General features: G+C 36.4%; 2 protein-coding genes across 4 annotated transcripts in view; both read right to left on the bottom strand.

Moving 5' to 3' along the window:
- LOC139977740 (uncharacterized) overlaps positions 1-16,704 on the bottom strand; it is a 220,149-nt gene that overhangs the window by 18,257 nt on the left and 185,188 nt on the right. The gene's annotated exons all lie outside the window — the stretch shown is intronic.
- The window catches only part of LOC139977750 (NLR family CARD domain-containing protein 4-like), a 75,798-nt gene continuing 68,327 nt past the window's right edge, over positions 9,234-16,704 (bottom strand). For both annotated transcript variants that reach the window (XM_071987341.1, XM_071987340.1), the window contains one exon: positions 9,234-9,463. In XM_071987341.1, the coding sequence (XP_071843442.1) occupies positions 9,251-9,463 (213 nt within the window). In that variant the 3' untranslated portion in view covers positions 9,234-9,250. The remainder of the gene's footprint in view (positions 9,464-16,704) is intronic.

The raw sequence follows: 16,704 nt of genomic DNA, 5'->3' as shown, positions 1-16,704 counted from the left end.
ACCTGTGACGGCCGAGATTATTCCAAACTGATGAAAAACATAAAAGAGAGATATGTAAATGATAAGTGCATACTTAATCTTTATTGGTCTCGAATGAAATCATTAATATATTCACCGAATTTATGTTGGTTCTCGATGATAACTTCATATCAGCGGAGTAATCAATTTGGTTGATTCCTTAATTTTGATCTTATCAGTTTACTACCATTATCATTTCAGTACAGTGTAGCTGATCAGTTTACATCATGATATCTCAGTAAGATTACCGATCAGTTTACTATCAATAATCCTTCATGAAACATGTGAAACAACTAAAATAGGAACGAATATTGGACTAAATTAAGAAATCAATTCATGATAGTCGAGTTTTCGATGCTCAGATCAAGAATAGTAGTCCATGAGATAATGAACTGATCAGAGAACATCCAACATCAGTGACGTCATCACAGATCAAGAGAGCCATAATTAAACACTGCTTAAAAACAATTGGAAAAAAAACGGGATTTTGTTTGAATAGCTAAGTTAAGTTAAATAATATATTTAAAAAGATAAACAAAACAATTTCATAACCACGTAGCCAGTCTCCATGTAAGAGGACTGCTGGATCTAACAGCATTCCAGTTCGGTAAAGGAAGGTTTATTGTTTTACAGACAGGGTTCCTTTGTTTCATGTTATTTTAACTCTACTAAGAATAAATCATAGTTGTAGGAACACGGTACAGGTGACAACTGATACCTCGCTTTGCTAAGTAGAGAGTGATGGGGTTGTGGGGAGGGGGCGGGGAGGAGGAATAAGTTATGAGAGTGCCCGAAAATGAAATTATAAATTCAAGTTTTATACACTTAGTTACTCGTCTAAATATCAACGTTTTCGAAAATAAATAATGCACGACTAATGTGACTTTGACTACATCTCTGAATCTCTCGCTAAGCTGTTCCTCACGAGATAATTTAGTAAACACACATCTGTCAACAGTAGTCAAATGTTTACTGGTTCGGGCAAATGTGTTGTTTACACTAACTACTTCTGTCTTTGAGATTGATCAATGATGACATCATCAGCAGTGACGTCACTCCACCATTAACAATGGGAATCTCGATGTGTCCTTTAAACACAGAACAATGAAAGAGCGTACAATGAGTACGAGTCTGAGAAATAATGTTGAGAGGTGGAGATAGAGAGGTTTGTATGTATGTACATTAATCTTAATTAATTTAAATAATGCATTTAGGTAGAATATTAGTATATAGATATGTTATTGTACAGGGAAATGAAACATTTGATTGCTCGTAATGTTTGTGAAACTATCCCGGTTATCTAGATATTCAGTTTTACAATATGCTAAATCTATGTTTTTTCGCGCACAAAGAAACGTCTCATGCCGGTAATCTGACCTAGTTTCGAATGAGGTGTAACAGAAGTGTTAGACACCACCATCGAACCCAGAAAATACACACACAGCTTGCTACCGTCGGTAATTAGACACTAGTGTACAGTTAATTACATACAGCTACGGTTAATACCCACAGCACAGTGTACATAGCAGCGTGGACATCTCAGGTCTAGATCAAAGATAACAGTGTATCACGTTTCATTACTGTCTGCATTGAGTAGCGAAAAGAAGAAAACGTCATTTGCAAGCAACGGAAACTTAACTTGTCAGAGCGCGGCACGCGGTTTCGGGCGAGTCTTCAATGCCTTTAAGGTAAATCAAATGATGACGTAGGCTTCTCAGCGCAGGCATAAATGTTAAATGTTATCCACAGTTTTAAAAATTATTATGACTCGACTTTAATATGAATATTTTTAATAGCTGACATACAACATCTAAATTTGTCAATGACAAATTTGTGAAAGTTTGATATGTCATTCGACGTCATAGGTATTGTTTTATTTATTATTGTATATTCTGTGGTGCATCTGTATGAGCTGACCTAATAACCTGTGTGTCAGACTAAGTAGTCCAGTAAGTTTACGAGCATCCAGTAATTAAATGAGAATTTATTGAATTTAACATTGTATAAAAATACAACCTGGACTTATAGCAGTGACTTTATCGATCTAATAAAATATATCAAAATTAAACTTCTACTTTTATTTACACAAACAATCGAGCTATTTGTGACATGCGTGAAAGTACTTGACAACCTATCTTATAGTAAATAATCAGAGATAAAATATTAAGATAAAAAATTAAGTGACGTACTTAGTGAAATATTTTAGGAATCTGATATCAGAAGATAACCCTCAACAAAGTTTTCACAGGTCTCTGTTTAAAGTACATTGATAATAAGGTAGCACTTATGATGACTCGAAATAATCATACAAAGATTGACATACATCCAAACTGTCCTGAGAATTTGTGTTTTACAATGTTTGCAGACTTTCACCTCTGCTGATCTCAAATGACAGTTAACCTTGAAATAATTTTTTAAAGAATATCTTCGGTGCTCAGTTTCCCTACTAATTTATTTCGAGTCAGATGTAAGATTTCCCCTAAAGTTCCATTAATTAATCTACAACAGCAGTATTACAAACCAATCTGAGAGTTGATGTGGATGTGTAGCCTATATATGCTACCTCAGTATGAATATATTTGCCTTGGTGGTACAGCTTGTTGTGCGCATGTCTGCTCGAGTACTTACTACGACGCTTATTATGTGTTTATTTGTTCAGGTATTGGTGACGCAAGACATGAACCAATAAAATGTCACTATATCGATTAATTTGAAATTAATGAAAACCTTCGATATATGTAGCTTAATTAGCATATCAGCACATACTTAATTTGTTGTTGAATAATCATGGTAAGACTTCCAACTAGTATTGTACCTTTGATGTAAACAGACGTACTTTATAGCATTCATATACAAATCACTGCACCAGTTACTTGATCCTATTTCGCTGGTAATAAATAAACCACAAACATGGATGCCTTAACTATCCCTAGCATGTTACGTTAATTAAATGCGATATATACAAATGGAATATGCTTAGAATATTTGAAGGTTTTCTTAAATAACTTGTTCAATTCTTCAACGCGTGTTATGTATACACTGTCATATACAGTATCTGGAATATTATTATGTTCATTAACTCTTACACACCACATACGGAGTAATTTCCAGTCCTGATTGCCTACATACTTTGTGATATTTTATGATAGCTGACTCCTTAATGCATTATTCGGAAATGTAGGACTATAATAATTTGAATAATTTAGAAGAGAGTATATTCCAGATATGCTCCACATAATGTACATTTATTTTATTGATAACAACCTACTCTCAAAGCGTCCGTGTATACATTAATATTATATGACCATACTTTTAATGTACTGACGTCATTTCTTTTACCTTTGACATTTCTTGATTTCAATGATGACGGGATCGATGTGACCGGAATAGTCTCTGGTAGAGTGTATCCTCCAAACAAAGGGTCACCAAACCTGTGAAGTAATGAAAGAATCACATCATGGGTAACGATTCTAAGGAGACTGGTGTGTTATTCATCTAATATAATGAAGAATTGAAAATGCCTCATATGTTCAAAATAAGATATGAATGATATCGTGGATCAGATTAAGACGGATTAACAAAATTGGAAGTCAAATTTTAGTAAACATAGACACATGAAAACAAACTAACAAATTTAATTTGAAGTGTAACAAAATTGCTGCTTACGAAGCACTGGAATGTATCAAATATAACAATTACATTTTCATCGGAACCGCAATCCTTGATTTCTAGGTCTGTAAAAATACAGTTTAGTTCAAACACAATTACCGTAGTTCATGTTATAAGTACATGAAAGGAAAATTTAATTATAATTTGGGAAGAGGGAGTCAAAAGCATTGGACTTTTTAATTAGCTTAACGACAATAGGTAAAGGTGATATAAAAAAAAGCGTTAATGCTTGAAGTCAGATTGATTAACAGTGAAGTGTTTACACTTGCTTAAATTTACAGACCAAACACTCTTCACCTTGGTTATATTTATAAAACTTTTCAATAAGTATCACCGAGTTTGTCGTCCTGTATAACGTGTATTACGTCATTTGGCTGGGGTTAAAACAATGAGTAGTGTGGATACAATTGTGCGTGTATATATATATATAAAATGGATCAACAAAGTTGAGAGGAGATAGTGACTCTCCTTAATTAAGTATGCAAAATTTGGGTCTATCACAGTGGCGGCGGAACCGTGGGGGGGGGGGGGCTTGGGGGGTCTCAGCCCCCAATGAAAAAGTTGAGGGGTCAAATGCACGATAAGCCCCCCCCCCCCAATATTTACCAAGGCTCCGAAACGTGCATCTGCCCATTTTTCAATGCATACTTGTCGATCTGTCCGATGCACACGTATACTATATAGGTGTATTATATATAATAATTTTAGTAAATGCTGGGGACCCTCGGCCCGTCCCCTGGCTATAGACCACATTGTCAACCCAACCGCGTCTTCACGCCCCGTGGAAAGTGGAAGCAGTGAGTGTGAGTAACGGTATGCGCAACACAACTTCGTCTTAGGCCAATGACTTGCCTCATTTCAGCCAGTTCTCCAACATACCCTTACTACACTCAAAAACGTCTTTGCGAGTACTCTACGGGTAATAGCTACTCTCTTAAAACACCATCGAATATACAAATTACAATGTTTTTACAAATTTTTACGTGCATTCTGAGAAATTGCAGGCTTGAGACCCATATTTTAGGGCTAGGTATTCGCAGCATAAGACACTCGGGAAGTTCCGGCCATCTGGGGGTTAATTTTCCCGTTCCGCCGCGCCTGGTCTATCATCAGTACTTCATCAGTTCAAACCTTAGATCATATCTCACGTAATCGTTGATTCATTGAGAGCAAACAACATAAAGCGTTAAAAACTTGACTGCGCGATATGTAAATGCTGATTTACCTATAGCCCACCCGTCACGAAGTGTACACAACTGAATCTTGCATTCTTATAATGCCTAGCGGTCAATGCGATGAACATTCGTCTTTCTCTTTATGGGTTCTGAAAGCGTAGATTCGCGATATTTAGGTACAATTACTTGACATGTTTTCACTCTATTCGCTGCGAATTGACGTAACGAAAACCCTGGATGTGCGACCGAGGGAATACAATAACCCACAGATCTCTACTAACTGTATTTCCAGGAACATAACACCTCTCCTTTGGTTTCTTTTCTGTTTTATTTACCTTTACTTTTCTTGTTACTTGACGAACATGTTACCATCACAGTATATATAGTTTTAATCAGCATACCACCATGATTCATGTAAAACATCGCAAATCATGACACAATGAGTTAATTTAAAGTAGTTAATAACTGTCTTGTTTTTATTTCAGCAACAAATAATATATGTACAGGGCAATCATGAACCGTATCATATTTACTTTTGAGGGGGCAGGGATGAGGGGGGGGGGAGGAGGATCGACTTCGGTATCAAGTAGCTTTGCTGAGACGGATATCAAGGTGTCTTTGGAAGCAGAGCATGCGGTAATTGTATTATAACTGTACATTCAAAGGCACATTGGTAGGTATTCATGGTTACTTTTATTTGATGGGTCATGCAGTCACCAAGAGCCCGCTTGTTTCCTTATTTATTTTCTTAGCATGGTTGTGAAGAGAAAGTGGGGAGGGGGGGGGGATTGACTGGTTTTTTATACCTTCTTGTTCTATAATTCTTACGTCAATAGGTGAACCAGGCTTATCTCGGTTCTGATTTGATACTGACTTGATATAGACTTCTGACCTTAACTTACACTGGCCATATGTACGACCTACAATCTTCGACAAAAATGATGGGACAGTATGAGCAACAACGAGCGATATTGGCTTAAGCGCACCCCCTTCCCCCCGTTCAATGTTGTAGCCAAAAGCGCTCAGAAACTGCAACATTGATACGGGGAGTGGGGTGTCCCATCTATTTTTGTCGAAGATTGTAGATATAACCCTGGCAGTTGTATTAGTGTTTATACCGATAGTTAAATTGTTTGGTTCATTCATTGTGTACCGGGGATAGAAATCTGTTCTTCATTTTGTTAGCATATGTTATTACAATAAGGTAAAACCAATTGGAAGAAAGTCAGAAGGTTATGATGAAAGCCTTCTAAGCCTTTCTATTTCCGCTAAAAACAGTTAAGTTGCAAATTTGAAATCGATTTCTATTTTTCGTTATCTATTATTCATTTTAATCTTCGAGGGAATAATTTCATCCACTTTCACCTGTTCTGTGCCGCTTAAAACAACTAGTGCAGTATAAAAATTGATATTGAAAGGGATATAAGATCTCATAAAACGAATCTTAAAGTATCTCCTATGCTTTGCTTTCTTGTTCGTGTTGTTGTTTGCTTGTTAATGGTTGGTTTATGGCTCAGAAATGTTTCGAAATATATTAACTTAGTAGAGTTCTTGGTTATTATGACTATATTTCAGATTTGGCAAGGCGGCATGAACCTTCGAATTACTTATTCCTTGTTAAACACGAACAATATCTCATCTCGCATATTCAGTACGATTTAACCAAACTATGATTGGTTGTAATGGCAAACACTATTAATGAATATTTGATTATAAAGATGCCACTATAAACACCTGCAGGGTGCTTACACTTTTCATCATAAGTGTCGAAGACGTTTAACAGTCACTTGATATTATTTGATAAGAACAAAACAGTAGACAGGGCTGGCTAACTTTAAAGAAATCGAAACGTTCGATTTTCATATTAATAAATGGTTTATCAATTAAAAGAGTAACCTCCCCCTTTTTTTACAGCTTAAATGAAAGACAAATTATATGGATTATAGTTAATTTATGTTTTTATGTAATTAATGTTAGCTTGATAAGTCGTAATGGGATTATGAACATATCAACTTTACAGAACAAAAATGTTCTCCATAAAACTCGGCGATTAAGAACCCGCAATGTTCGTAGTCACATATTAGATATATGTGAGTGACATTAAGGCTATTCAATTATGTGTTAAATAGGCAGACTTCCAGAATACCAACGAGAAGTACATACAGAACAAAAACGAAGAAAGGGAAATAAAACAATCCTTCTATCAAATTAGTGAGAGGAGCAAGTGAGGGATGTATTGAACAACCAAGGAAATCAAGTTTACTAATTTAAAATATATAAACAAAGAATAATAATGAGAACACGTTGTAATATCACGGCATATGACATACAGTATCACTGAATGGCTGTTAGATATATACCTAACCCGTATTGAAAAAAAAAAACGTATTCCCAGCCACTGCTAGACACGGACTGACCTACTTATCGTCGGTTTCCATAGTTACGTTGTATGACACGTATGCCAGAACTTACAACATTCCAGGTGTGCAATAGACACGTGGCTCGTTTATCTTTCTATTCATAGCTTAACCTGGCTCGTGTCATCTATTATTATGCTAATTAGGTATTTACGGGAGTTCCAGGTGTGTCAGCTTACTTTAGAAATAAATTGTTTGAATCAATCGTCTGTGCAGAAAACTATTGTATAAGCAGAGTAGGCCTACTGTGTGTATTAAAACATGGAATGGATTTGAAGGGCCCTAAAAATCGATTATGTACGACGGGGAGGAGGGGGGTGGCAAAGGGAGAGTGGTGGCGGGTCCAGGTAATGCGTGTGAAGGGGAGTGGGGCAGTCTAAACTTACTGAAGAGCACACTGGGATTGGGGTAAGGTACTTAGTCTAGATAGGGAATAAACATTCTGTGTTTTATATTTTTTTATAGCCAGACCAAATAGTAACAGTGTATTATTTCCAGTGATATTTTTCTCCGCGGTTACAGTTATTCCCGGAATGGCGGTATTTACATATAACATAATTAAGCAGCATTTTTTTCACATGTATATTATTTATGTAACTACTAAATAGATTTGCTATTTTCTTTCGAGATTTTGGGATGGCATGGTGGGGGAAGGGGGGCAGCGGGTGCCGCTTTCTTATTTTAGTAACACGTCAGCTATAAGTTGAAGATGTCACTGATTATTTTGTGAATAGTAAGGACGGAAAGGAACATTTTTTACGAGGTTTGATCTGTGGGACCAATGAAGGCTAGATGAGGCGAGAGGTTGGGTTGGGTGGGGGGGGGGGAGGTGGTCTTGGAAGATTAATTTACACTACATTGTAAAGGACCAAGAAGTGACGTCATGATCGAATCAAGTATGAAGTAACAATAACACGAGGAATATTAAAATAGTAAACAGCGTTTGTTTAAAGTTATGAATTATACAAAGCTGAAGCTCTCGGTTAAATTTTTAATTATTGTTAAAAATGATGTTAAAATATAAACATAAATATTAATTAAGCCTATTTTGTACAACATCGTATTTAAAACTATAAAGAAGAAATTGGTCTAGTTTTAAATGGATTAAATTTGAACCTCTGAAAATACAGATTTGCCTTGAATGATATTTACGGCAATAATCTTATTTTGTTTTAACTTGATAGGTAACTCAATTGCAATTATTTATATCCTTTTTGTTAACTTTTATATTGTTTTAATTCGTTAACCTATATTGAGTAGCTATTTTGGAAATTCCGACAACTAAAACTGTTTTATTGGTTGCTTGTTTGGTATTTGCTAGAGTATCATAATCTGATCACAATTTTGAGGAGTTTATAACAACAAAGTTATTAGTTTTTGCTATTTTTATTGCCATCATTTTACTACTTTAATATTAAAAACGATTTTCAATCTCTTCCGTTGAAAAATTCTAAAATTAATTGTTCATAATTGAAAATCAAATATTTTGGAGTTTTCAGTCAAAAATAACAGTTATTCCTTATAAATAGTACATTAGAATAATTATTGTACTCTCTAGAATTATTAACATCCAACTGCTTTGTGTATATATCTCTCATTTTATCATAATAAAGGTTCCTGTCATTCTAAAACCCAATTCTTAGTTAAATTTTACCATTAACTAAACAAAGAACATTTTTAACAACCCCCACCCACCCTTCCACCCCTCTCTTACCAACACTCTCTTAAAATATTCCCTATTTTAATCCATGATTATATTTTGTTTTATTTATCAAAACATCCTACAGAATTCTTTCGTCGATGACCTAATTATTAAAATAAATCCAACTAAACTTATTAAATCCAATCTTTGACATTAAAATACAGCAGACTTTACATTCTCTATTGTTAGTTTAATATAGATTACTTTTATTAATTAAATTAATTCCCTGTTTAACGGTTATGATGATTCTAACATCTACACCGGAATACTTACTTCAGCTCCTTCAAGCTTGTACACTGTGAGGAGTAAGACAAGATGGCCGCAAACTCTTCATTAGTTAGTCTCCTGTCGTAGTCATAGATCTCCAGCTTCTGGAGAGAACTCAGGATAGAGAGAGAGAGACCAGACTCAAGGATAAGGTTCAGACCAGACTCATCAACTCTAGGAGAGCAGTATCTTAGCCACACACAGGAGATAGGAATCTAGAATAAAAGAATAGAGTTACTGATAATAGAGTAGATAGAGATAAATAGATTGGATTTGGTTAGGATTAGAATAGTTATTATGATATTATAAATAAATAAAATAACGAAATAAAAATAAAGGAAAGTAAAGCGATAAACTAGGACATTTAGGTCGTGTTTATTTGTTAAAAGGAAAAAATTAATGGAAAGGAAATAAGGGATTGATTTTACGGGGAGACAAATATTAAGAGGAATAATTAGATTAGATAAGAGGAAAATAAAGTGGTAATGTAGTATTAAAGGGTTAGTTTCATTGTTTTACAATTAAATGATTAACTAACGGTTTTATAGCTAGTAAGGCTTAATAAAGCAGAATGTGAGGCTACATATTTTAATTGATTAGGTAATAGAAACAAATTTCAATGACGGGTTGAGAATTTGATAAAAACTTGGTAATCAAGAACTGAGATAATTCTATCTTTTGAAGAAAAATATTGATGAAATTTATTTGGGTTTTAATTTAGAACTTTCAGAAGGAAAATGCAATTTAAATGTAACTATTAGTCACTAGTGTAATAGGAATCATGAAAAGGAAACGTCTACTTCAACTAATACCATATTTTTATGAAGTTTAAGGAGATTTGGAAGAATTATGTTTAATAAATAGGTTGTTTCTTATAATTAATATGCAATTTAGAGAAGCAGATTTAGATCAAATTTAAGTTTCAAGAGAGAAAGGTTATGAGGCTTAAACACAAATTTTAATATTCAAATTATTTAATTATTGATCCAAATCCTACTATTCTGCTTAAATTATAATTATTTCAAATTAATACGATTTGTTTAAAAGATGATGTCTATCTGTGTTTAGTTATCAAATTAATTCCTAAGTTACGGTTGTGTGTGACATAACTTCTAGTGGAATTTTTTTCAAATGTAGCATTTTTATTTCTTTGTGTTTGTAGATATTCCTAAATTGGGTATTGCTTATGATCTTAACTTTCTAAACTTTATCGTAACTTCCAATTAAATAGTACCATGCGCTTGTTTTACAAATAATATTGTTATCTGGAAACACTTCATATCCTTAAGGGTTTAATTATACTAATTAAGTATTACTACTTTTCAGTTTAATCAGATCGATAGGGTCTTCGTTGTAATATTTTCTGTTATTATGGAGTTCAGAGGGTGTGAACAGTTAGCGGTCAAATGTAAATTAACAAACACGAGGGATTAATCAGTTAATTATAAGTTTAATGAGAGTATGGCGCCCTTTTAAAACTAACGTTAGAGCTAAATTGGAAAACTGTTTTATAGAGGCTCAAAGCAGTAGGCCCTATACAAACTATATTTCCCATCTTATCAAGTGTCAGGTATATCGGCAAGAGTTAGGTCATTCAACTAATAATCAGTTATATTAACATTGTTTCAGTTAGCCTGCTCGGTAAATAGCTGCAGGTTTATTACACAATTTGCTCAAATGTCTGAACTGATAGATTAATAGTAAGTTAGGTGATTACAATTATAATTGTGGGATGTTATAGAGTTGTATTAATGCCTAGTATAAGGTTTTGTTATGTACGATTAAAATCGAGTTAAACAATTGTCTGTGATTTAAGATTTTTGAAGGGATAACAAAGTTTCTACAGCTTGTCTATGGATAATTTTTCATAGCTAGAATGGAGTTATTGTTTTCGAAGTAAAGGATAGGCATCAGCTCACCTAGAATGTTAATCGCTGGTTTTATTCTTCGCTTAATTTAAGATCCCTAAAGAAAACTCAGTGTCTCGATTGCATTTCATTCAATTCCTTTATATTTAAGATATGCTTTAACTTGGAATTTTTTGATAATCAGTCAACAACTAGGCAAAGATTTTATTTTTTATGTGTTAGATTTGCTAAGCATGTCCTCTTGCTAAAAGTGGTAATTCTAACTTTTCGCGGGTGATGTTTGAGATTTCTAACATAACCTAACTGTATTACTAGTCTAGCCTATATAGCCTATACCTAAGTTTGGCCTGGCCTTTGTGCACATCCTAGCATGCCTTCATACCTTACCGTCAAATTATCTCTCTGATCAATAATTACTGTTTTAACTATATTACCAGCGATTCCTCTCCATTAAACAATCCATCTTAATAACCACTCAACAAGTCAATGGTAACAAACAACGTCCACGAATATACTACGTACTCTGCAACTCCAATAATATAACACTAAACCATTCAGTGATACATACTATAGATGTGAACAGGTATTCAATAGCATGAGTCACCGATATTCATATACAGGTGTTTCCCAGCTGTTCGCGGGTGATTTTTGAAATTTGTAACAGACATTTTGGCGCCAACAGAAGTAAATGTACGACGGACGTAACGTTATACATGCCCGGTGGAACAGACAGTTTGAAACCTGACGTCGATTGGGTATGTAGTAAGGAAGGGGTCTAGGAAGTAAATAATACAACACAACTTATATCAAGTAGATCAAGCAATCACTGACATTTCTCCCTAAGCGGTAGGGTGTTAGTCCCCCACCCCCTCCTCCCCCACCACCGGTTAAAATTTGGGCAAAAAGCATTTGATGTATACACTCCCCCACCCTATTATCTGCTAGTGGATGCATAAACAATCAATAAACACAAAACAAAAGTTTGAATACCGTCTCTTTCAAGTGGTTTAAGGAGAACATGTTTAATGAATATTAAAACCTACATGGAATAACATAAAATGAACATCTTTCGGTTTAGTCATGCACATCTTGCAGACACATCGTGCAGACAAAACGTGTCTGTGTCAAGTTACATTTTTTTTTTACAAATAATCACTTGATCATCATGAAATTATTGGAATAAATGTAACTACAACAACTTTTTTACATCCCCCCTCCCACCCGACCACCTTTGTAATTATTTCCACTCTATGTCAGTGCTGGATTATTCAGCTGAATCATTGCACCAGCAAAGAGAGTGTCAAGCAAGCAAACGGTGTTTTGTCTTTTTCACGTACCTCGTGATTGCTCAAATCAAAATACTATGTCGACATTTCCCCAATACTGTTAATAGTCAATTCATGTAGCCCCCCCCCCCCTTTTTTGTGTCGCTTTTTACTTAGTATCATCCTCAGCAAGAAAAGTTTACTATTTGGGATAAATAGTTGAAATTTAAATTAGAAAGAAATCTTGATTTCGAGAAATGCAATGGCAATTTCGAGAGAAACGTACAAGTTTGAGATAAAACGCCAATATTTTTAGATAATAAGTCCACATTTTAAAAGTTTAAGTTTTAAACAAAAAGAAATCGACATTTTACATGGAGGGAACTAAAGAGGTCGAAATAAATCGAAGAGGTTTAATATTTAGAAAAACTAGTTAAATGTTGAGAATTACGGTTAAATTACAGGTGGCAATTTTAGGACAATCTTGATTTTCAAGAAAAGGGTTTCAATATTGAAAGAGGGTTGAATTTCCCAGAAATATTCGAAACTGTCGGGATAAAATAATTAACATCTTGATATGAACATTTTGAATTTTTCAGTGTTCCATGTGAGTCACAGTAATGACAAAATGTGTATTGTTTGCTTAATTGGGATGCCTCCCGACTCCCTCCCCAACCCATTCAAATTTTGATCCCTTGCTACGCCAATCAAATTATTTGTCACATGTCTACATAGATATGTGAAAGGGTGTAAAACATAGAGGAGGAGGTACATCTTGTGGCTAAAATTTGTGTATATTTCTGATCAAGTATATGTGTATTCATGGAGGGGCTGTATCGGTAAGTTTGCTTCTCCAATCCTGAAAACGGATCGACTCTCCTGTATGGTTTAGTACCCAGTAACGTGGGTTCACATTCCAAAATTCTCCCGACAAATTTAGGAAGGGGAATGACCCTTTATAGTCAGACTATAGGTGGATTCGAAAGTTGTGATGGTTTTGCTGTGGAGTCGTTGTTCTAAAGAATACTAGTGTGAAGTTTGAAAACTGAACTGACCGATGTTAAAACCACTATTCAGGTGCGTATCCAGGGGGGGGCGTTGGGGGCGCGCGCCCCCCGGGTAAGAAAAAGAGGAGAGAAAAAAAAAGAGAAGAAAAAAGGAAAAAAGAGGGGAAAAAGAGGAGGAGAGGGAGGAAGGGAAAAGAAAAAGAAGAAAGAGAGAAGAAGGAGAAAAGGAGGGAGTAAAAGAAAAACGCGAAGACACCGGGAAGAGAAAGAGGAACAGTGACATCATTACAGCGCTGAAGGGTAGCCAGTGAAGGATCAATGATTTCGTAAAAGTGTGCCTCACCCTACCTCCTTACACCGACAACTCCATTTTTTTGACGTTTCCATTTTCCTCTCTCACTAATGATCTATATATATACTATATATGGTCTATCATAACGCGTGTGTAGAATTGTGCTATGAAACCAACTGTGGCTGGTCTCGAACTCGACCGTGTCGTCGGGGAACATGACGCATTTTGGGATGGGGGCGACGCCCGCCCCCCCCCCCCATTCAGCATTTTTTTAAAAGATATCGCTAAGTAATTTCAAAATAGAAAGTGCTTAGATGCAACTTACAAGGCCTGGGAAGTGTCATTTCCAGCGATCTGGGAGACATTTTCGGCCAAAATTTGCTTGTACGCTTCGCTCTAACAAATGGTCCTGGGTAGTGCCATTTCCAGCGATCTGGGAGGCATTTTCGGCCAACATTTTCTTGTACGCTTCGCGCCAACCTATATATGGTGGCGCTACGCTTAGATAATTTGCCTACAGGCTTCGGCCCTCCCTTGGCAAATTCCTCGCTACGCGCCTGTTCGAATTTGTAACGCAAACAGCAGATATCACATCATATCAGTGAGCATGAAATGGCGTTCCAGGATGAAAATCCTCAAAACTGTCCGACTTGCCTGAAAAAATAACCAAAAATTTTCGCGCCCTTCGCGCGCGTTCAACGTGTCAATGTCAATATCATATAAGCAAGCATCGGTTATTACATCGCATGCCATCATGTACCGTACGGTCCGTTAAAATTGCGCAGTTTACCGCGGGATGCTAATGTAAACAACGACATGTCTCATGTAGATGTATAAAAAGCATGGAGGTCCAATTATGTCAAAAGTTTCTTTTACATTAGTAATGGCGAATTAGGGGCTGCACCCCCGCCGCGCAGTGGCGGAGCGTCCATACGGTCAGGGGGGCGGATGCCCCCCCCCCCTGACGGACTCAAATGGACTGCTGGCGCCTTTTTCAGCTCTTTACCACTTTTTACTTATTCGCGATTATTGACTTTTTTATTGCGCTCTCATCTACTTATTGACATTTGTCACATTTTGTTGGTGTAATTTGGAGATGACACCCTATTCTTCGTTTATCTGCAAATTAGCCAGGCCCTGAAAGGGTCATTTCCGGCGATCTAGGGAGTATCTTTACTCAAAAATTGTCTGTGCGCTACGCGCCAACCAGTGGTGGCGCTCCGCTTAGATAGTGTCGAAAGCGCCCCTACAGACCATTCTCGCCCCTCCTGACCAATACCCCTAGCTCCGCCACTGCCGCCGCGCCTCCTACGCCTATGTGTGTAGTGTTCGGTTTCGGAAATATCTGCTATTTTTTCATTTCCTTCAACCAAATTTTATAATAGCCGTTATAAGAGGTTTTAATATTTGTACACCAATAAATTAACTGTGTCTGGATTTTAGAAAATTTCTGACCAACATTCTGCATCACACTTCCCTCTACTCGTGCAATCTTGACCGGTCTGTTAGGGGTTGAAGGAAGTTTTTCTATACTGGTTGTCCATAGATGAAATTTTGTACAACATTATGGGTATGTTTTGAAGTGAGTTTATTCAAGAGAAATGTGAATTTTCAAATTCTGAACAAATATGGGGCTTAAAACCGTGAAAAGTGGGGCTGACGGGTATTGTGGGCCGCGGCGTTCAATCACCTACAAAAGCAAAGACCCAAAGGAGATGCGATCAGGTCGAACATGTGTGCCGGGTTGACAATCTTCAAAAAGGTTATGGATGGAAAAAAAAACTATTAGGAAATACTTGGTTCTCAGGCAAAAAGGGTATATCTGGTTGGTCATTTCAAGCCCGAGAAGTGCCGTTTCCGGTGATCTGGGGGGTTTCAAAACAAGAAATTTTCTTGTACGCTGCGCGCCAACCGATGGTGGCGCTCCGCTTAGATAGTAATTCGCGCCCCCCGGGTTTGAAATCCTGGATACGCGCCTGCTATTGTATAATTGCATGGAAAATCAGAAAATACAGTCTTGCCCGTCCAGTTATGCTGTATACATAGCCGTTAGGTGGACATGTTGCCCAACCAGTTATCATTCTTATACACAATAATGTCTGACAAAGAGGTACACATTATAGCATGTTACCTTCATGCAGTCATGTACCACATTTTAATAGCAGATGATTTCAAGGGGGGGGGGGGGGATCCCAACTGACTTAGGTAGGGCCTACACTATTATGGAAAGGCCAGAGTGGAAGAAGAATTTAAAAGCGGAGGAGGTGTGGTCGTTGGCTTGTTGAAGGCAAATCACAGTAGCCCCGTCCCCTGAAATTGTTTTGAAAATTGATGTTACATGGTGCACTTCGAGGCATAATTACACTACCAATTAGGTCTAAAATTGGCTCCATACACCTTGCAGTTTTGCTTATGAATACTATTTTTGTAAAGTCGTTAGGGGGCGGGTAGGGTGTACACTCGTTGAAGTGGCCTTCTTCTAAGCTGAATGTAACATTGCCCACCCCTACCCCCGACTTCTTTCCAAGTGTATAATTTGGAAATTTTCTGATTAATGTTGAGAAACCAAAATACTTTCATCTCGTCATTTCAAAAGGTTTAAGAAATGATAAAATATTGACTTTTTTCCAAGCTTGTAGTCAAACAATATCCTGATAAAAGTCACTTGTAGTTGTAAGGGTTATTTTGATAGTTCCAGGTGACGGTAAGCCGGGCCTTACACTAATAACGTTGAACCGAGCGTGAACAGGAAAGTCTTCATAAGTAATCTCCAAAAGCGGATATTTGATAATAAGTTCCTTTTTATTAACTCTGAATATAACTATAACTTTGCTTTGTCACTCACACATACTCACGCACGCACGCACAATCGCACAAACACGCACACGCGCAGTAGCACTACAACTTTACCTGACTCACACTTCGTAACAATACACAAACAACACATCGTGTGAGTTCGTTTACTGATAACTTGGGATAATTAAAATGCACAGGCATAAATGCTGATCATAAAGATATACTACG

This window comes from Apostichopus japonicus, chromosome 12 (assembly GCF_037975245.1).
Source record: "Apostichopus japonicus isolate 1M-3 chromosome 12, ASM3797524v1, whole genome shotgun sequence".
Classification (NCBI taxonomy): domain Eukaryota; kingdom Metazoa; phylum Echinodermata; class Holothuroidea; order Aspidochirotida; family Stichopodidae; genus Apostichopus; species Apostichopus japonicus.
The sequence above is the reverse complement of the archived record's forward strand: the minus strand, read 5'-3'. Positions and strand labels throughout refer to the sequence as shown.